Here is a 22,149-nt window from a genome sequence, read left to right as displayed (position 1 = left end):
TATTTCTAGTACTCGCTTTGTGGGGTTTTTTGTTTGTTTGCTTGTTTGTTTGTCTTTTTGGTACGAAGAATACGTTTCCGTGGACATCTCGGGTCTTGATGCCATGGCAGGAACCAGATGGCTAAGTGACGAGTCAGCTGCCAGATGTTAGGAGAGCCGCCCGTCTGGGCCACTGTCCACACAGTCCTACTCGACGCAACGCTGTCTGTCTGGGCTTGATTTAGGAACCTGGCACAAACTGTGGGGCTAAACGGTTGAGGGAAGGGTGGAGAAAGGAGCCCTGGGGACAGCAGAAAAGCTTTCGGCTCCCAAGACCTTGGGGGAGGTTCAGGGCTTGCTGGGCGGAGCCGCCGTGCAGAGGGTCACTTTTGTCATCCGTGTCACAGGTGAGAAGCCCTACGAATGCCACGTGTGCCACACACGCTTCACGCAGAGCGGCACCATGAAAATACACGTTCTGCAGAAGCACAGCAAGAATGTCCCCAAGTACCAGTGTCCACACTGTGCCACCATCATCGCAAGGAAGAGCGACCTGCGTGAGTGTCTGGCTTAATGAGCTTCCTTTAACTACGGTATTTGCGGGCTCCTCGGAGGCGCATCCTGGACCCTGGAGCCCTGGGCCTGGTTACAGGGAGGCAGCTGGGCTGCAGGACCTACTCCGGAAGAGGGAGGGTTTTTTCCCCAGCGGTCCTGTGGCGCCATCTAGTGGCGAGACTGAAGAGGTGCGGTTTCATGGCTGGGCTCGGAGCGCTGGCCGAGGGCCCGTTCCGTTGCAGGTACACCTGATGACAGTCACAGGTATTTCAGCTCCTACAGCATTTTCACAGGTCTCGTTTCATCCCACCCTAGGCCTGCTTCTACAGATGAAGCAGATGATGAAGGAGCTTAGAGACATAGAGTGATCTGTCCCCAAGTCCCCCGAGTCCGGAGGTGCAGGGAGCCCGTAGGTGGCCTCGTTATAGGTTCTGACTCTGTTTTTTTTTTTTGTTTTTTTTTTAATTTTTTTTTTCAACGTTTATTTATTTTTGCGACAGAGAGAGACAGAGCATGAACGGGGGAGGGGCAGAGAGAGAGGGAGACACAGAATCGGAAACAGGCTCCAGGCTCTGAGCCATCAGCCCAGAGCCTGACGCGGGGCTCGAACTCGCGGACGGCAAGATCGTGACCTGGTTGAAGTCGGACGCTTAACCGACTGCGCCACCCAGGCGCCCCAATTCTGACTCTGTTAATGTCCCCACCAGTGACGCTCCGCAGACTTTTCTTAGGATCTTGCTGTAATCCTCAAAAGTTCTGGCGGCCAAAGTGGCAAAAGTGAGGACCAAAACCAGTCCTCCCCTTAAGGAACTCCCTTCAGCAAAGGAGGCCAGCCAGGGCCCGAAATCCTTTATTGTGACATGGTTACGTCCCCTTCGTGGCACAAAACACCACAGAGCAAGAACAGAACCCGCCGTGAGCGACTCCGAATGCCAGGGTTAGGACTCGGGGTTTTACCCTGCCCGCAGGGGAAACCAGGCATATTCAGCAGTGGGGTCGTGGTGGGCACAGCCGTCAGCGAATGAGCATCCCTGCTTTGTCTCGGGGTCCCTGGGCTTCCCGTTTTCCGTGAACTTCCTTCTCTTTCCAAAGTATGTAACGTTGTGATGCTCAAAACACGTTGGCAGACGTACAAGTCGCTGGTTTGCCCGGAGAAAACCCTGGAGACGAGGTGCACTGTTTGGAAAACATTTCTGAAAGGGTGAGGGTGTTTAATGAAGCTTTAAAATTTTTTTTTGAAGTTTTTTTTTACATTTTATTAATTTTTGAGATAGAGAAAGCATGGGGGGGACAGAGAGAGGGAGAGAGACAGAATCCGAAGCAGGCTCCAGGCTCTGAGCTAGCTGTCAGCACAGAGCGGACTCGGCGCTCGAACCCACGAACCGCGAGATCATGACCTGAGCTGACGTCGGACGCTCAACCGACTGAGCCACCCAGGTGCCCCAAGAAACTTTAACTTTTAAAAATCTAGAACATTCTGTCAACGTTACTGGAGTTACCGGCATGCCACAAAACACAGCCCAGTGGGACTTTGTAGGGCACAAGGGTCACAAGCCTGTTGCCGAGAAAGGAAACAAGTCTCTGACAGCTCGACAGAGTGATGTAGGTTACATCTCCTTTCAGCAGGTGGCCCTCCCCATGTACCCCTGTAAGATGCTTTGTGAGCGAGTGAAGTCTCCCTTCCTGCCGCCGTGGGAGAAATCAGACTCTTACATGCCTGAGACAGCACGACTAGGGTGCACCCCCTCCAGCTGTCCCTTTTTGCTTGGCCTCTTACACAAAGGATCACAAACCACCGTGCTTCAGACTCCATTCAGCAGAAATTATTCCAGAGCGTGTCCAATCAGACCTTACCGCGAGTCCTGCATGCGTTAGGACAGAGGCAAAAACAGCACATTGACTCTTAACATGACACTTGGACTTTTTTTTTTTTTTTTCAGTTAAAATCCAGAGGTTGTGTCTTTGTTATGTAAAACCACCGTAAGGTTATCCTAAAAACCTGCCCCCGCCTCGCTGATAAGGTTCTCAAGACGCTTTGTTAAATGAACACAATAGGTGGGACGTGCCGTGCCTTAAGTGACATTGAAATCCACGTCAAAAGAGTAATTCCTGGGCTTGGCAGCCTGTGGTTCCTTCTGAGCAGTGCTGCACAGCACCCAGCAGGGAATGACTTCGTTCCCTGAGAGACACTTGGCAGTATCTGGAGGCATTTTGGTTGTCACAGCTGGGGAGGAAAGGAATCTTAACTGGAATCTAAATATTCTCAGTGCCCAGGACACGCCCACCCCGCCCCCCCCAGAAGAAACCAGCTCCATAGCGCTGAGGTCTAGAAGCCCTGACTCAGAGGGGAGGGGAGAGTAGCTGACCGAACACCGTTCTGCCGTATAACGTTCTGTAACTATTCTAGGTGTCCATTTGCGCAACCTGCATACTTACAAAGCCACAGAAATGAAGTGCCGTTACTGTACCGCCGTCTTCCACGAACGCTACGCCCTCGTTCAGCACCAGAAAACCCATAAAAATGAGAAAAGGTTCAAGTGTGAATACTGCTCTTACGCCTGCAAGCAGGTACTCGGTTTCAGCCAGTTTGGGGAGGCGGTGGGAGGCAGTGGTGTACGGAGGGAGGGAGGGTTGGGGTTCCCCATCGCTTTGAAAATCGTGAAAAAAAAAAAAGATCATGCTTTGGTGAGAGAGACGGTTCAGAATAACCCGAAAGCAGCCGTGAGCCAATACTTGAAAGCAGCACTTCGTCAAAGTGTGGTTTACAGACCCCTGGAGGTCCCTGCAGCCAGTCGGGGCTGTAAGATCAAAGTTCTTGTCATTAGATGACTGATTCATGCCGATACATTATTTGCCCTTTTTACCGTGTTGACATCGGCTGTGAAGGCGCCACAGCAGCAGAGGTGACTGAGAACAAGCAGAGCAGTCACCCCAGTCTGGTCTGGCGTCTGCTGTGTTCTTCACCTTCATGCACAGCCGCAAAAGTGAAGGGTGGTTTTACTTAAGAATGTCCTTGATAGAGAGTAACAGTTCTCAACTTCATTCAGTCTTGACCCAGGATACTCATCTTTTGTTTTCTTTTTTTGATGTTTATTTATTTTTGAGGGAGAGAGAGAGAGTGTGAGTGGGTGGGGGCAGAGAGAGAGGGAGACACAGAATACAAAGCAGGCTCCAGGCTCCCAGCTGTCAGCACAGAGCCCAACACGGGGCTCGAACTCATGAACCTGAGATCATGACCTGAGCCAAAGTTGGACGCTTAACTGACTGAGCCACCCAGGTGCCCCTAGTTACTCATCTTTGAATAACAGAGCCCCTGTGCTGTCTTCCAAAGCACAGCACCTGTCTGCAGGGAATCACCTGTGGCATTGTGTGAGTTGCCAGCCCAACTAGCCACTTTTTTCGTGAACTGCTGTTTTCACTTGGGAGAACAAGGGATAGGCAAACTCTCCTGCTTCAGTCATTGGACATTTGGCAACATGCAGTGCCTTTTTCTTGAAAGTAAATGAAGTGAGGGGCGCCTGGGTGGCTCAGTCGGTTGAGCGTCCGACTGCGGCTCAGGTCATGATCTCACCGTCTGTGAGTTCGAGCCCCGCGTCGGGCTCTGTGCTGACAGCTCGGAGCCTGGAGCCTGCTTTGGATTCTGTGTCTCCCTCTTTCTCTGCCCCTCCCCCGCTCATGCTCTGTCTCTCTCTCTGTCAAAAATAAATAAACATTAAAAAAAAAAAAGTAAATGAAGTGAGTCCATCACTTCAAAGAAAATGTGGTTGCCAGAGATACAATCTCATCTGTCAGGAGGAAATTACAATTAGAAATCTGTACATCCACCACCATGAGCTTGACAAGCTTTCTGACACTTGAAGACTTCTCTAATGAGATGGGAGTGATTTTAAGAAAGCATTTTTTTATGTAGTGGAGTGAAGTGTGACAACGTGTAGAAGCTGTCCATAACTCGGTAAACTGATAGTTTTCCAAATGACCAGTCTGTTATTTTAGAAAATCATGCATAGATAGAAGATTCACTCAAAGTATAAGATCAATGAATTTTCATGTGATGGAGTACTAAAAGGACCCTCTTCCCCACATGTCTTTCCTCTCACCCTCCCTCCCAGGACAGCATCGCTCAGTCCCACGTTGAAAGTCAATGTCCCACCAAGGCCACGCTGTCCTGGAAGGGGGGTGGAGGCAAGACGTGTGGGAAGAGAGCACCCCCCAAGAGAAAACCTTGTAGAAATATAGTTTGGTTATGAACAGTAACACAGAAGTGGGTGTGTGTTTCCTCTGCATGGTCATAGCATTTTTTTTTTAATTTTTTTTTTTATTTTTAACGTTTAGTTATTTTTGAGACAGAGAGAGACAGAGCATGAACAGAGGAGGGGCAGAGAGAGAGGGAGACATAGAATCTGAAACGGGCTCCAGGCTCTGAGCTGTCAGCACAGAGCCCGACACGGGGCTCGAACTCACGGACTATGAGATCATGACCTGAGCCGAAGTCGGTCTCCCAACCGACTGAGCCACCCAGGCGCCCCGGTCATAGCATTTTAAATAAAACAAATAAAATGGGTACTTTCGCTTGACTTTATACATATTTTTGTCATGCTTTTCCAAAATTTTTTAAAGCTTATTTATTTGAGAGAGAGAGAGAGAAAGAGAGAGAACAGGGGAGGGGCAGAGAGAGAGGGAGAGAGAGAATCCCAAGCAGGCTCCACACTAAGTGCGGAGCCTGACACGGGGCTTGAACTCACGAACGGTGTCATCATGACCTGAGCGGAAACCAAGAGTCAGATGCTTAACCGACTGAGCCATCCAGGTGCCCCGGCTTCTCCAGGTTATTTACTTGGGTCAATCTTAGTTAAAATTCCTAATTATTTCTTTGCTAAGAACAGTTATTATCAGCTTTATGCTTTTAAATGGATATTAAGGTTTGTCCTAATATTTATCAGGAAGGTAAGAGGCGTAATGTACTTCCAACGCCAAATAGCCATGGAATTGAAACTCTGATGTTAGATTTTAAGTTTGCAGGTTCCTTCTGCCCTTTGTAAACTCGGGTCATTGCAGATAGTTCTAGAAGAAGGGCTGCTAGTCCATGAGGCCTCTTGGAGGGACAAATGATTATCGTTTCCCTCCCGAAGGAATGTTCTACCACATTCCCTGAGGGGCTGTGGGACCCGCGAGGCCCTCATCAGTGGCCTGATGGTGGACAAGTTTGTTTCCTAGATAGCCAGACCGTGTTGCCTGCATCACTAACCACATTGACATTGTGTGTGCCATCATTTTTCGTAATCACGCATTCATCCTTAGGGAGGGAAAAAGGTGTATAAGAAATAACATCAAGGTGGGCGCCTGGGTGGCGCAGTCGGTTAAGCATCCGACTTCAGCCAGGTCACGATCTCGCGGTCCGTGAGTTTGAGTCCCGCGTCAGGCTCTGGGCTGATGGCTCGGAGCCTGGAGCCTGTTTCCGATTCTGTGTCTCCCTCTCTCTCTGCCCCTCCCCCGTTCATGCTCTGTCTCTCTCTGTCCCAAAAATAAATTAAAAAACATTGAAAAAAATTAAAAAAAAAAAAAAAAGAAATAACATCAAGGACTAAAAACAAAATCCCTGTAAATATTAAACCTCTCATTTGCCTCCCCTTCTCTCCTAGGAACGCCATATGACCGTTCACATACGTACCCACACCGGAGAGAAACCATTTACCTGCGTCTCGTGCAATAAATGTTTCCGACAGAAGCAACTTCTAAATGTGCACTTCAGGAAATACCATGATGCAGACTTCATCCCGACTGTTTACCAATGCCCCAAGTGTAGCAAAAGCTTCTCCCGCTGGGTAAGCTCACTTAACTCACAGTAAACCTTACTTCTTGCAAAGATTCCTCTGTTTCACAGGCTCTGACACACTCAGGGAGTTTAAACCCAATTATAGAAACTTGCCAGGGCTTAAGACGGCATCTGCCCGGCCTTGGGGAAGTGGTTATTCGTTTTTTTGGAGTCACAAAGCTCTTGCAAATCATATGAAAGTGTGGTCTCCCCTTTCCATGAAAAAAGACGGCTCTACAAACAAAACCTTGCAAATGATTTTAGAGAATTCTCATACTCCCTGGAGTCCACAAGAACCACTGCTCTTAAATGTAACATTTTAACATTGTTCCTGTGAATTAGATTTAGGCTGTTTCCCAGAGAGAATGCAATTTTCGAAATGTCTCAGAGATGTTCTTCAAATAGTATTGTTGGTACTCTGCTAAGAAATGCGTTTACTCTTCGACATTATTCTCTTTAGGTGCTGTGTGAGTGATCTGTTGCCATATGACAAATCGTTTCGAAACTTAGTGGCTTAAAACAACATTTATTTCCTCACATTTTCAGTGGGTCAGGAATTTGGGAGGGGCTCGGCTGGGTGGGTCTGCTTCATCGTCTCTCAGGAGGTTACGGTCAGGATGTCATCAGGATGTCCACTCCCAAGATGGCGCCCTCCCATGGCTGTTGGCAAGAGTCTTCAGTTCCTCACCACGTGGACCATTCCATTGGGCTGCTCAAGGGGTCTCATGACCCAGAGTAAGCGAGAGGGAGCAAGGGGGAGGCCACTGTGACTTTTGCCACCTACTTTTTATTTTTTTATTTATTTTTTTTTTAATTTTTTTTTCAACGTTTATTTATTTTTGGGACAGAGAGAGACAGAGCATGAACAGGGGAGGGGCAGAGAGAGAGGGAGACACAGAATCGGAAACAGGCTCCAGGCTCCGAGCCATCAGCCCAGAGCCCGACGCGGGGCTCGAACCCACGGACCGCGAGATCGTGACCTGGCTGAAGTCGGACGCTTAACCGACTGCACCACCCAGGCGCCCCGCCACCTACTTTTTAAAGTGACCCATTACCTCTGTTCATTAGAGATGAATCACTAGGGGTGCCCTGGTGTCTCAGTCGGTTAAGCGACCGACGGGCTCAGGTCACGATCTCGTGGTTCGCGGTTCGGGAGTTCGAGCCCCGCAGCGGGCTCTGCACTGATGGTGTGGAGTCTGGTTGGGATTTTCTCTGTCTCTCTCTTTCTGCCCCTCCCCAGCTTGTGCACGCTCTCGATCTCTCTCTTTCTCTCAAAATAAAGTAATAAACATTAAAAACTTTAGAAAAGAAGCAAATCACTAGGTCCAGCCCACACCCAAGAGGTGGAGGATGAAGTTCCCTTTGAAAGAAAGAGTGTCAGAGAATTCGTGGACATTGAAAAAAATACCACAGATGATGAGCCAGATCTCTAGACAGTGTATATGCTCCAGGCTCACTTCATAAAAGTTCTGAATTATCTGTAGTTGACTATTTTTGTGGGGAAAGCTTTATACCTTTTCTCTTTGTGTTTTTCTGGGTAGTGTAGTGGGGTAATTCCAGAGTGTTAATACTCTTAGTTCAAAATTTCAAATACAACTTGTGACAATAGTCTGAAAACAGCATTCATACAGACTTAGCCTTGTCAAGGGTCAACATTGGAAAGATTCTGCCTTTTGGTGGGAAGAATAAGAAAACAGAGAAGGGGTTGAGTCGGCCTCATAGAATTCCTCAGAGCAAACAGTCAGAAGTCTTGAAAGTTTTTCTTGCATTCAAGAGAGCGCATGGGGACTTGGATCTAGAATACAGACATCCCTCGGAGATATTGCAGATTGAGATATTGAGATATTGCAGTAAAGCAAACGTCACAATAAAGTGAGTCAAAAGAATGGTTTGGTTTCCCGGGGCATACGAAAGCTACGATGATGCTGTGCTGTAGTCCATTAAGTGTCCAATAACAACATGCCTTAAAAAAAAGCATATATTGTAATTTAAAAATACTTCACTGCTAACAAATGCTAACCACCAGAGCTTTCGGCAAATTGTGATAGCTGATCACTGATCACCGTAACAAATATAATAATAACAAAAAAAGCTTGAAATATTATAAGAATTGGCGCCCTCCTCCGTTGCTGGTGGGATTTGAAATAGGTGAGGCCGTTGGGGCCCCTGGGGGCCTCAGTCGGTGGAGCGTCCGACTTCGGCTCAGGTCACGATCTCGTGGTCCGTGAGTTTGAGCCCCGTGTCGGGCTCTGTGGTGACAGCTCCAAGCCTGGAGCCTGCTTTGCATTCTGTGTCTCCCTCTCTCTGCCCCTTGCCCGCTCATGCTCTGTCTCACTCTATCTCTCAAAGATGAACAAACGTTAAAAAAATTTAAAAAAATAATAATAAAGCTAGAGTAATCACAGCAGGGTGTGTTAGTGAAAGAACAGACACATGGATGGAGCAGAGAGCCAGACAGACCCTGTGAACACAGTCTGCCGATCTCTGACCAAGGAGCAAAGGTGGATGCAATGGACAAAATACCACCTTTTCAGCCAACGTACTAGAGGAACTTGAATCCACATGGAAAAAAAAAAAAAAACCCTAGACCAAGACCTTATGCCTTTCGCAAAAATTAATTCAAAATGGTTACAGACCAGGGCGCCAGGGCAGCTCAGCCAGTTAAGCATCCGACTCTTGGCTTCAGCTCAAGTCATGATCTCGCGGTTTGTGAGTTTGAGCCCCGCGTCGGGCTCTGTGCTGACAGCTCGGAACCTGGAGCCTGTTTCGGATTCTGTGTCTCCCTCTCTCTGCTCCACTCATGCTCTGTCTCTCTCTGTCTCTCAGTAATAAAAACAGTTAAAAAATTAAAAATAAAATAAACTGAACAATTTCTGATGGGAGAAGACACGCCACAGACAGGGAGAAAATATATGCCAAAGTCACCTCTGATGAAGGACTGTCGTCCAGAATACACAAAGAGCTCTTAAAACTTAAAATCCTAAGGAAACAGACGCCCCGGTTAATAAATGGGCCGAGGACGTTGTTACATACAGACCCCTCACCCGAGAAGACGCACCGGTGGCAGATAAGCCCGTGAAAAGATGCTCCGCGTCGTACATCATCAGGGAAATGTAGTTAGGACGAGACCCCACCACGTACCTATCAAAATGGCCCAAATCAGGAACCCTGACGACCCCAGATGTCGGCGAGGATGTGAACAGCACAGGCTCTCATTCGTTGCTCGTGGGAATGCGACGTGGCACGGCCTCTTGGGAAGAGTTTGATGGTTTCTTACAAAACTAAACGTCGTCTTACCAAACGGTCCAGCACTCACACTCCTGTTCACCCGAAGGAGTAGAAAACGTAAATCCACACAGAAACCCACACGTGGGTGTTCGTAGCAGCTTTATTCCTAACTGGCAAAAGTCGGAAGCAGCCAAGACGCCTTCCAGTAGGTGATGGATAAGTGAACTGTGGTCCATCCAGACGATGGAGTGTTATCCAGGGCTGAGAAGAAACGAGCCATCAAGCCATGCAGCCATGAAGACAGGGAGGAACCTTAAGCGCGTATTACTAAGTGAACGAAGCCAATCTGGAAAGGGTATGCGCTATGATTCCAATGATGCGACGTTCTGGAAAAAGCAGAACTGTGGAGACCGTAAAAAGATCGTGGTTTCCAGGGGTGGGGGAGCAGGGATGAACAGATGGAGCACGGAGGGTTTTTTAAGGCAGTGAAACCAACCTGTGTGATACTAGAATAGTAGATGCTTGCCATTATACGTTTGTCCAAATGCACAGAATGAACAACACCAAGAAGGAACCCTCGTGTAAACCGTGGACTTTGGGCGATTATGATGTGTCTAAGGAAGTTCATCAGGTTGTAACAAATGTACCCCCGGTTCTGGTGGGGGTGCTGATAATGGGGGGGGGGGAGGCTGTGCCGGTGGGGGCAGGGGTATAAGGGAAATCTCTTGACCTCCCTCCCAGACATGCCATGAACCTAAATCTACTTTAAAATATGAAGTCTTTAAAAATAAATAGGGGCGCCTGGGTGGCGCAGTCGGTTAAGCGTCCGACTTCAGCCAGGTCACAATCTTGCGGTCCGTGGGTTCGAGCCCCACGTCAGGCTCTGGGCTGATGGCTCAGAGCCTGGAGCCTGTTTCTGATTCTGTGTCTCCCTCTCTCTCTGCCCCTCCCCCGTTCATGCTCTGTCTCTCTCTGTCCCAAAAAAATGAATAAACGTTAAAAAAAAATTTTTTTTTAAATAAAATAAAATAAATAAGCGCCTCTTGGGATATTTGAATCCAATTTAATTTCTAGAAAGTAAATCACTCGCAAACTTCCATTCTTTAACACGCAACAGGCAAGTGTATCTCCGTGCCTGAATGTCATAGGGCAAGGCCCCCTGCCTCCCCAGTAAAGGACCCGTGCCCTGGATTCCAAATGCTCGCTCCCTCCTCTCTTGAGAAACATTCCTCTGACACATGTCTGTCCTATCGCTCTGCCCTCTGAGTCGCAACTAATCTAAACGTCATATCGGTTTACTTAAAATCTTAGCCCATTTACTGTTTAAAGGCTAGACGTGTTTTTGCTTATTAATCCAAAACCGACGCCCGGAGTCGTTAGCCAGGAGCCTCATGAATTTGAAGGAAGGTGGTGTGTGTGTGCACGTGTATGTGTGTGCTTGGCTGGGGAAGGGGCCATTGTTGTCGTCATAGTCTCGAATCTGTGGCCCCCAAAGGCTTAGTTTGTGCACAGTCATCATATAAACCCAGGGACTGGACAGCGTTCTTCTGTATGGGGCCGGTAGTAATATTTTCAGCTTCGCAGACCATTTTCTGGCCCAACTGCTCAAGTCTGTTGGAGCCCCCAAAACAGCTATAGACGGACAATTCATGAATGAATAGACACGGCAGTCTTCCAGAAGACTTGCTTTACAAAATCCAGTTGGCCAGCTGGATTGAACCCTTGGGTCATTGTTTTCCCACCCGGAATGGAACCGGTTTAAATGACCTGTAACATCCCCCTTCTCCTTACACGTGAATCCTTCCCCTTGTGCCCATAAACCAGGACGGTCCAGTGGAGCACCCACTGAAGCTGCAGTGGAAATTAGGGGGGAGGTTTTATATAATCAGAAAATCGAATGGCACGTCAGCAGTATCTTACTTTAGCATATGAACTTTCCAAACGATGAAAAATTTCTAGCTTAATTTAAACCATCGTAAGTGTTCGCGTGTAAGAATACATCGGTGAATAGTCTTGACCGAGAAATCTCTGACTTCCCTTTTAATTCTGAGTGTTGTGTATACAGTCAGTTACCCCTTGTGGGGGCAAGTGACCGAGTGACTCCGTCGGTTAAGTGTTCGATTCTCGATTTCGGCTCAGGTCGTGATCTCGCAGTTTGTGAGATCGAACCCCAAGTCAGGCTGTGTGCTCAGAGCACACATTGGGATTCTCTCTCTCTCTCCCTCTCTGCTCCTCCCCTGCTTGGGCACTCCCTCCTCTTTCAAAATAAACAAACATTAAAAAAATAACCCCGCGCATGTTAGATCAGGAGAGGAGCTGGCAGGCCAGTAAAATATACATGGTATGTTACATATTTTCTTAAAATTGACAATCTATTGAATTTCTGGCTCAACATCAAACCTCACTTTGGACAGGGGACACATTCTAGAAGAACAGATTTTGTCTTCTCATTGACCTCTATGATAAAAAAAAAATTGGCTAGACCTAAACACAACAGAGGGGTCCCCTTTTATTTTATTAAAAAATTTTTTTTTCATGCTTATTTATTTTTGAGAGAGAGATAGAGCGTGAGCAGGGGAGGGGCAGAGAGAGAGGGAGACCCAGAATCCAAAGCGGGCTCCAGGCTCTGAGCTGTCAGCACAGAGCCCGACGAAGGGCTCAGATTCATGGACCATGAGATCATGACCTGAGACGAAGTCGGACGCTCAACTGACTGAGCCACCCGGGGGCCCCTAAAAGCCACCTTTTATTGTGCAAGACTCTACCAGGTACATGTTGCCCCATTTTCCCGTACCCGGGTCTCTAACTGCGGAATTTGAAATGACATTCCGTCGGTGATGCTGACTCCCATGTGCTCTGTGTCGTCTCGCCGACAGAATAATATGCAGAGACATTCCGCGAAGTGTGACGCGGGCCAGGGAAAGCCGGCCGCCTCGGGCAAAGTGAGAAGAGTGAAGAGGAGAAAGCTGGCCATCCTGAAAGAGGCAGGAAAGGAAGACGGTAACTCATTTGAAACAAACTGGGTTTTAATTTGAGAGTGATCTCCTTGTTATCGCTTCCCGGGTGCTGAGTGGTCCCGTGCAGGGGATTCTCCCAGAAGCCCTAAGTGCCTGTCCCCGAAAGGTCCTGGTCCCAGCCCTGTTGCTGCTCCCTGCCACCTCGGGCAGGTGTTGAACTTCAGTTTGCCCCCTCTGGGTCATTGGCAAAGTGGAAGCGATTACTCGTGCAGGTGCAGAGAGCCCCAGGAGGCATCCACGGCTCTCGTCACCGGGGTTCCTGGCAGACAGTCTAGCGAGGCTGAAGGCCGCCCTCCTCTGGAAGCCGGTGGCCTGTCACCTCTGCCTGGCGGAACTTCTGGGGCGCCGTGTGCGTGTCCTGGGGCTGCTACAGCAAATGGCCACGCGCTGAGTGTCTCAGAGCATCACAGGCCCACTGTCTCCTAGCTCTGGGGCCCGGAAGTCCCAACTCAAGGTGTCGGAAAAGGTTGTCTTCCTCCTGAAGGTTCTGGAGCGATGCCCTCCTGCCTCTCCCAGCTTCTGGTGGCTCCCGGGGTCTCTCGGCCCATGGCCACATCCCTCCAGTCTCTGCCTGTGTCTTTGCAGGGCTTTCCTCCCTCTTCTGTGTCTCGTTGTCTTTCTAAGGACACTTGTCACTGGATGTAGAGCCTGTCTGAAAGCTAGGATGATCTGTTCTCGAGACCCTTAACTTCTTTGTATCTTCAAAGACATAAGGTTACATTCACAGCTTTCAGGGGTTAGGATGTGGACGTATCTTTTTGGGGGGTCGCTCTGGGCATCACAGTCTTTATCGTCTGGCCTCCGGGAGCCGACGTGGGTTCCCAGGTTAGAGCAAAATGGGCCTGAGTCCAGCCTGCCCTCTAAGATGTTCTGCTCCACGAGGGGACAGACCTAGTGCTCCGTGCAGGCGTTCCGTTTACGTCCTCTATTCCCTTCATGAGGATCCTAGAACTGGAGAGATCCTAGACTGAGACCGCACGACCTTCCCGCAAAAACAAACGGAAAATGTTTGCGTGGCCTCCTTCTTCTAAAATCCCCCATATTTTGATCCCAGCCCCAATCCTCGAGCAGCGAATGTTCCCGCAGATGGCAGTCAGCCCTTTCCCTACCTCAGAGTCACCTGGTACAATAAGGGAATGGCCCGGCCGAATTTGAATTCCGGGTAAACAGTGAATACGCGTTTAGCGTGAGTATATCCCACGCGCTGTTTGAGATATACTTGTACTAAACAGTTACACATCATGCTTGGAACGTGGACAGCCAGGCTGGAGTTCTGACCTGGGCTCTACAACCTGCTCAGGCCTTCCTCAGTGTTCCTGAGTCTTCCTACCGGGGGCCAGAGCTCTAGCCCTCCTCCACCAGCTCCCGGCTTCTCCAGCAGCAGGGGCAGGTCAGCCCGCGGTGCTTGGGGGGTGACCCAGAAGAGAAGTGACGGTCACAGCATGGATATAAAACTGACGGTGTCATGAATACCACCTTCCGTGGTTTCCCCGAGGAGCGCCACCGCCCCTCCTGTCCCAGGTGTGAGGCCCCGCGGTGACCCTGTCCCCGCTCCCGACTCCACACTTCCCCTCCCTCTCCTGCTGGAGAAGTTCCTCCTGCCTGCCTGCTTGCCAGCCTGGAACACACGCGAGAGGCCTAAGGAGAAACGAACCCCCGCACGACGCCCACCCCTCCTGGTCCACAGAACTCCCATCACGTTCACCACGGACTCGCCCCCGCCCCTCCCGGGTCCCTCCATCTGGCTCCGGCCCCAGCACACCACTGGGGTCACCAGGGGCTCCCTGTGACCACGTCCCGCTGGCCTCTCCCTGCTGCAGCCATAGGGCCACCGACTGGTCCCCCTCTTGACCCTCTCCCCACTTGCTTGCTCAACAGGCATCCATCCTTCTGGAATTTTCTCTGGCTCCTCCAGCCACCTCACCTTCTCCTCTTCTCCCCACAGTTTTTCTCACCTTCGGTCCACCTCGGTACCACGTCCACACCTGCATACATGACTCTCACCCTCTCCCGTGGCAGGTCACTGGTGGTCTGGGACTGCAGCCCCCATGTAGCCTCCAGAGGCTGGGAGCGAATGTCCCGCTGCCTCGTGAGCGTCTCCCCCCTGCTGTCTCAAACCCAGTTCGTCTGAAACTGAAGTCTTGACACCCCGCCGCTGCCCCCGCCCCCACCCTCAGCCTCGTTCTCTCCTGCACGCCTGATCCACGCTAGTGTTGGAAGCCAGGGCACCCAGGCGGCTGCCTCCCCTGCTGCCGTGGACCGGGTCCACCTGTCTCCCCAGGTCCGGGACCTCGTCTCAGCACCCGTCCCCCATCCTCGCTGCCCACCACCTGAACCCCTTCTCTGTGCACCAGCGCTCTGAAGACAGGGCCTTGGGTGTGGCCAGCCGCTCCCCGCCCTCCCAGGCAGCCAGCCATACTGGTCACCCCACCCCAGCCAGGCCAGACTCACCCTCTCCTTTGCCCGGCATTCCTGGTAACTCGTCCACGGACCCCCAAGATCTCAGCTCTGACCCTTGACCAGGTCGCCCTGCCTCACGTGCACCCCGGGCCCGGGCCTCTGCTTTGCACACCCCCACCTGGTGCTCAGCGTCACATTTATCTGCTTCTTCAGTGCCCGCTCCCACCCGCACTGAGCTCCCCTCCAAGGCGGGCCTGGCCCTCGGGTCCACACCAGGCCTGGCGTGAGCAGGGTTCATCCATTCCCACTTACGATCAAAAAATGAGCACAGCCCTTTACGGGACAAGACAAGTAGGTGAAACCCAGCTCAGATCTTCCAACCACCGTATAGAGATGCAGAGGCCAGGCTGCTGGGATCCTTGCTCCCGCTGGGACGGACCCCAAAGCGTCCATACACATGTATGACTTCCCGGTTAATTAGGCACCCACTGGCTCCCGCTTCATACCTAAATGCAGTATTTTCTTTCCATTATCTAGTAAACCAAGTCCTTAAAAAAACCTTTGACCAAATTTCATCCGAATAAGCCTTCCCTAGAAGATCAAACGATTGGGGACGGACTAAAGGTTTTTGAAAATGTCGCCCGTGGTCCGTGACCTGTTTGCAGTGGGGCAGAGTTAGAGCGTCACAGCCTCCGGGCTGGTCACGAGCCCCCGTGGTTGGGTGACTGCCCCTGCCAGCACTGACCCCGAGCCTCCTGGACACTGGCCGGGAAATAAACGAAGAGTGAAGTCACAGGGGTGAAAAGCGGGTCCACATCTCTGCCCCCTCCCGCTGGGGCTCGGGCTGGTGTTTGAACAGGAGCACCACTTGGAGCAGGTCACCTGGGCACCAGGGGCACCTGGGAATGCTACCTGCCCGGCACGCTCACCTTCCAGAAGGACGGAAACAGGAAGGCCCTCCCGGGTTTACTTTGACGCGCGGCGCGTATGAAAACATTTCTCGTACTTTTTTTAATGTTTATTTTTGAGAGAGAGAGAGAGAGAGAGAGAGAGCACGAGCAGGGGGAGGGGCAGAGACAGAGGGAGACCCAGAATCCGAAGCAGGTTCCAGGCTCCGAGCCGTCAGCACAGAGCCCGACGCGGGGCTCGAACTCACGAGCCGTGAGATCAGGACCTGAGCCAAAGTCGGAGGCTTAACCGACGGAGCCCCCCAGGCGCCCCTCATATTGTGGATGGTCAGCTGTTGGACCCCAAGCAAAGCGTGAATTGAAACAAGTAACCCAGCTTAATGTTAGCAAAGACTACGACTTTGTTTGCACATCAAAGGTTTCGCACCTGTATTATCCAGATAATGGTCTGGCGTCTACTCCGCTGGGCTGGTGGGTCAGCTGTAGGCCACCTGGCTGTTCAGGGTAGGTCTTTGCAAGTGGCAGTTCCTTTGCGTTTGTAAGAACTCCGTCTTCGTAAGAACTCGGTCTTCGTGCTCTCCCCACACTCCCCACCCCCCCCCCAAAAAAAACCACAAGCAAACACATCTTCAAATGACCTTGAACCGACAGGAGGTAAAGCTTCGGTAGGCGTGGGCTCTTTGCCGCTCCGTGGGTGTTCTTGGGAAGTAATTTGGGAAATAGAGGGATGAAAATACTCACATTTACAGCGATCTTCTATTTTTAAGCGCCCCGGGTTGGGCTGGCTATAAGCCGCAGGAGGGTGGGCGGGCTGGTTGTGGATCTGGGCGCGACTCACAGGGTGCACCCAGCCGACTCTGCCCGAGTTCCCTGGCGGTAAGGACAAGTGCCCTGAGAGCTGCTGGCTGTCTTCCTTTCGGTGGTGTCGTTCCACGGGCACGGAGGCGAGACAGGTGAGGGGTTCAGCCACCATCTGGGTCTGTAGGATCTGCCCTCAACCTACAGCAGTGGCTGTCAGCGGGGGCTCTTCTGCTTCCCAGCAGACGTATGGCCATGCCCAGAAACGTGTCCGGTTGTCCCAAGTGAGGAGCGTTCTGGCCTCCAGAGGGTAGAGGCCAGGTGTGCCCCCAAACACCACAACGCACAGGACAGGCCCCCAGTGGAGAATTGGTCCAGCCCTAAAAGCATAGAGGGCTGAGGTTCAGAAACCCCTGACTTCACGCCCATAGGTCCCATCAGATTACTTGTTCTGTCTTATAAATGGAAAGAAATCATTTTCTAAAATGTTTGCTGCTATGTTACAAACCAAAGGACTGTTTCCAAAATGTAAATGCACTGATTTTTTTGGACTTTATTTTAAATTTGCCAAAACTCTGCCTCCCCCCCCCCCACCCCCAGCCCCAAAAGACACCACTAAGGAGGTCTCTGCTGTGAGCGTGAAGCAGTACCCGGGAGAGACGGTTCCAGTCTGTTACGGAGGCGTCGCGGTCGGAAACAAGGGCCTGGACGAAGACCTGAGCTGTGAAATGATCCTCCAAATGATGGACAAGTGACAGAGCTTCCCAGTTCGCGTTCGTAGCAGTCCATTCTCCAACAAGTTCGAATTTTGCGGCACGTTCTTTGAAACAAGTTCATGACGATGGACGGTCTCGGTTTTTCCCAAGTGTGAGGTTAGTGCCCAGAATTATTTGCCTATTGTTTTGGACTGGATATTTAAACACAAAAAACACTGCAGGTGTTTCATAAAAGGCCCAAATCTTGAATTGGAGGATAAAACCTCAAAGCTGTGAATTCACTCACTTGATCCTGCCGAGGTGGCCTGCAATGAAGGGGCCATGATTTGGGGCCATAATAGTTATGCAGTTGTAGCACTAAGACTATCTAGTGCTTCAGCAAACAGCCAAAGCTGGGTACTTTCACCATTACATTTCTTTTTTTTTTTTTTTTTTAAGTTTTAATTAATTTTTGAGAGAGAGAGAGAGAGAGAGAGGGAGACACAGAATCCAAAGCAGGCTCCAGGTTCCGAGCTACAGAGCTCGAACCCACGAACCGCGAGATCATGACCTGGGCTGAAGTCCGACGCTTAACTCACTGAGCCACCCAGGCTCCCCTCACCGTTATAGTCCTAACATGAGTTTTTAAACCTAAACAACTAGTTTGATACCGTTTTTTAAAATACAAATGAATTTTCCATAAAATTTAAAGGTACCGTAATACCTTCAATGTGTTCTCAATTCAACAAGAGAGATCTTAATGTTTTAAAAATAACCGAGTGGAAAATGACAACCTCTGGGTTAGAGAGTGATGCCTAATTATTTTAGTTTGGTGACTGAGCAAGGTACAGTTTGAGAGTTTGTATTCTTCCTAAATTATGTTTTTTGGCGGGTGTGAAATTTTCCCTTTGGACATTCACTGTCACTGCCCAGCAGGTCAGTTCGTCTCTCTTTTGTTTCGCTGAAACTACTTCGTTTATAGTTTTTAAGTAATTAGCAGAGAGAGAAGAAAACGTGATGAAATGTGTACCTGTAAAGAATTTATACTCTGTGATGCCCTGTAACGGGCGGGGGAGTGTTTCTCTTTCGCCAGTTGACGAGGCTTTTCGCAACGCCAAGCATTAAGCGAAATGCCTCGTTAGAACCTAAAAGTAACTAATACCCACCTTCATAGAGATATATTTTTCATACTTTTCTTCTTAGCTCAGCAGCTGCTTTTGCTCTGAACTTCCCCCCTTAGTTTAACTTCATTGATACGGGTCCCAAATTCCAGTTTCTTGGCTTGATTGACATAGAATGGGCAAATAAAATTGGGAGATACTAAAAATGTGCATCATGATGATTTGATACATGGGTACATTGTGGAAGCGACGCCTCCCATCGGTGAACTAAATTCAAATTCTTAAGGTGCTGGTCTGCTCTCATAAGCCCAGAGCCCGGTGTCCTGGGAACGTAGAAGCACTTTCCAGCGGGAAGGGCATTCTTTTCATGGTAGCACAATAGTTGAGTTCACATAGTAAGACTTGAACCCTATGGTCTCTTGCATGCCGTCATTGTGACTATTTGACCTCTTGTAACACTTCCTTCCTCTTTGTTGTTTCAAGATGTTTTGCATAACTCAATAAAATGAAATGACTCAAAATGGCTCTCTTTGTTTTACGTGAATGGCGGTTCTTAAAAACGTGGATGTGGAGAAACTGGAACCTTGGGCGCTGTTTGGTGGGAACGTAAACTGGTGCAGCCACTATGGAAAATAGTGTGGAGGTTCCTCAACAAATTAAAAATAGAATTAGCAGGGGCGCCCGGGGGGCTCGGTCGGTTGAGCGTCCGACTCTTGGTTTTGGCTCAGGTCACGATCTCACGGGTCCACGGGATCAAGCCCCGTCTCAGGCTCTGCGCTAAGAGCGTGGAGGCTGCTTGGGATTCTCTCTCTCCCCGCCTCTCTCTCTGCCCTTCCCATGCATGCTCTCTCTCTCAAAATAAATAAGTGGTGAAAAAATCGTTACGAGAGTGAATTCTTATTGTCTGTATTTTACTACAATTAAGTTTTTTTGTTCTTTAAGAAGAACACAAGAAACGTGTTTGAAAGTACAAGACCGATACGTAGCTAAACCCCACCAACGACTCTTCAGCCGTCTTTTGTAGGTAATTTGCAGGATATCGCATGCATCACACCTCTCTCCGAATAAAAATAAATAAACCTTAAAAAAATAGAATCACCCTATGAGCCAGTACCTTGGTTACATACCCCTAAAGAATTGAAAGCAGGGTCTCAAAGAGATATTTGTATGCCCACGTTCACAGCGCCATCATTCACAATAGCCCAAAGGTGGAAACAAGCTAAATGTCCATCAGTGGATGAATGGATCAATAAAATGTGCTCTATCCATACGGTGGAATATAATTCTGCCTCAAAAAGGAAGGAAATTCTTTAAAAAAAATTTTTTTTTCAACGTTTATTTATTTTTGGGACAGAGAGAGACAGAGCATGAACGGGGGAGGGGCAGAGAGAGAGGGAGACACAGAATCGGAAACAGGCTCCAGGCTCCAAGCTGTCAGCCCAGAGCCCGACGCGGGGCTCGAACTCACGGACCGCGAGATCGTGACCCGGCTGAAGTCGGACGCTTAACCGACTGCGCCACCCAGGCGCCCCAAAAAGGAAGGAAATTCTAACACAGGCTACAACACGGACGAACCTTGAGGCTACTATGCTCTGTGAGGTCAGCCAGGCACGAGCAAATACCCTTGTGTGTGGGACTGAGAGTCGCCCAGTTCATAGAGACAGAAAGCGGAAGGGTGGCGACCAGGGATTGGGGGTAGGGAATGGGGAGTTAGTGTTTAGTGGGGTAGGGTTTCACTTTTGCAAGACGATAATCCAAGCTCTGGAGGTTGGTTGCACCACAGCGTGAACGTTCTCAACACTACTGAGCTGTACCCTTAAAAATGGTGTGCAGGGGGCGCCTGGGTGGCTCAGTTGGTTAAGCGTCCGACTCTTGATTTCGGCTCAGGTCTCGATCTCCCAGTTCGTGGGTTCGAGCCCCGCGTCGGGCTCTGCGCTGACGGTCTGGAGCTTGCTTGGGATTCTCTCTCTCCCCGCCCCCCACCCCGCCCCTCCCACGCATGCCCTCTCTCTCAAAATAAATAAATAAATGCTTCTAAAAAACGGTTAAGAGAGTAAATGTCTTCTTATGTATTTTACTACAATTAAATGTTTTTGCTTTAAAAAGAGCACAAGAGGGGCACCTGGGTGGCTCAGTCGGTTGGACGACCAACCTCGACTCAGGTCAGGATCTCACAGTCCGTGAGTTCAAGCCCCACGTCGGGTTCTTGCTGACAGCTCGGAGCCTGGAGCCAGCTTCGGATTCTGTGTGTCCCTCTCTCTCTGCCCCTCCCCCACTCGCACTCTGTCTCTCTCTCAAAAATAAAAAATGAAAAAAAAAATTAAAAACATTTTTGTAAAAAAGTTAAAAAAAAAAAAACACAAGAAACATGTTGGAAAGTACAAGACCAGTATGTATCTAAGCCCCACCAACAACTCTTCAGCCGTCTTTTGTAGGTAATTTGCAGTATGTTGCACGCATCACACGTGGAAGAGATAATACGTGGAATTAAATTCAGATGCTCGGCTTTGGTTCAGTTATGTGCCCAGACTCCCACCAGACACCCGGATAAAAGGAGAAACTCATGAGCTCCTCAAGTGCATGATTGGGTCTCTGTGACAGGAGCAAGGACAATAGTCCCCACAAGAGGGCAGGCATGGCTTTCTTTTCCAGCATCGGGACAGGCTCCTTGAGCTGCCGGAGACTGATTAGACTCTCCAGGTACAACAAAGTCCTGGAGATTAGTTTGTTGGGTTTTGTACTGCACCGAAGAATGAAGAAAAAGTGCTCTGCCTTCAAGAGAAGCAGGAGGATTCTTGCACTTGACGTTGCTAAGAGAGGGGCCTTTGCAAAACCTTCGTGTGAGGACACTTTCCTCGGCTCTGCATTTTCGAATGCTTTTAAAATGGTTTTGGGGGCACCTGGGTGGCTCAGTGGGTTAAGCCTCCGACTTCGGCTCAGGTCACGATCTCACAGTCCGTGGGTTCGAGCCCCACATCGGGCTCTGTGCTGCCAGCTCGGAGCCTGGAGCCTGCTTCGTATCCTCTGTCTCCCTCTGTCTCTTTCTGCCCCTCCCCCACTTGTGCGCGCACGCGCGCGCTCTCTCTCTTAATAAGTAAATAAACTAAAAAATAAAAATAAAATAAAATGGTTTTGAGATCCAGCAGGAAACCACCCTGGAATGTACACCACTTGCACAATTTAACGTCTCCGTTTGCAGGGAAGGGTGTTTAGGTTGCAACATTGTTTGACAACAGCGCTACGGTATGAAGGATGCTTTTTCAACAAACCGAAGGCCTGACAGATGCCTCTATTGTTCGAGGTCGGTCACTGAAAGAGTTGGGGAGGGAGGGGTCAGTCCTGATGAAATAGAAGCAGTTTGTATTATAAAGTTCCTACCTTTTGAAAATGGCGAGAAATTCTTTTCCAGATGTTCTTTCGGCTAGAAACACTGACACATTTCGATAACCACTGAGAACCTCACTGAGCAGCCCCTGCGAATGTATTCTTCAGGACAAATCGATCCTTGAGGGGCCGGGCTGTTAAACTCATCCAGTGAAAGCCTTAGGACCCTCGACTGAAATCCTCGGCTGTTTCCACGTTTCCCTATCTTTTGATGGCAGTTGATTTTTAATTGAGTGTATCAGACAAAACAGA

The 22,149-nt window shown here is 49.6% G+C and overlaps 1 protein-coding gene across 1 annotated transcript in view; it reads left to right on the top strand.

Moving 5' to 3' along the window:
• The window catches only part of CTCFL (CCCTC-binding factor like), a 29,056-nt gene extending 9,876 nt beyond the window's left edge, over positions 1 to 19,180 (top strand). The window contains exons 6-10 of the mRNA XM_086702554.1: positions 387 to 536; positions 2,942 to 3,102; positions 6,174 to 6,356; positions 12,451 to 12,574; positions 17,298 to 19,180. Of these exons, the coding sequence (XP_086558680.1) occupies positions 387 to 536; positions 2,942 to 3,102; positions 6,174 to 6,356; positions 12,451 to 12,574; positions 17,298 to 17,452 (773 nt within the window). The 3' untranslated portion in view covers positions 17,453 to 19,180. The remainder of the gene's footprint in view (positions 1 to 386; positions 537 to 2,941; positions 3,103 to 6,173; positions 6,357 to 12,450; positions 12,575 to 17,297) is intronic.
• The last annotated feature ends 2,969 nt before the right edge of the window (positions 19,181 to 22,149 follow it).

Source organism: Puma concolor, chromosome A3, assembly GCF_028749965.1.
Source record: "Puma concolor isolate L17-30 chromosome A3, mPumCon1.1.hap2, whole genome shotgun sequence".
NCBI lineage: Eukaryota > Metazoa > Chordata > Mammalia > Carnivora > Felidae > Puma > Puma concolor.
The sequence above is the reverse complement of the archived record's forward strand: the minus strand, read 5'-3'. Positions and strand labels throughout refer to the sequence as shown.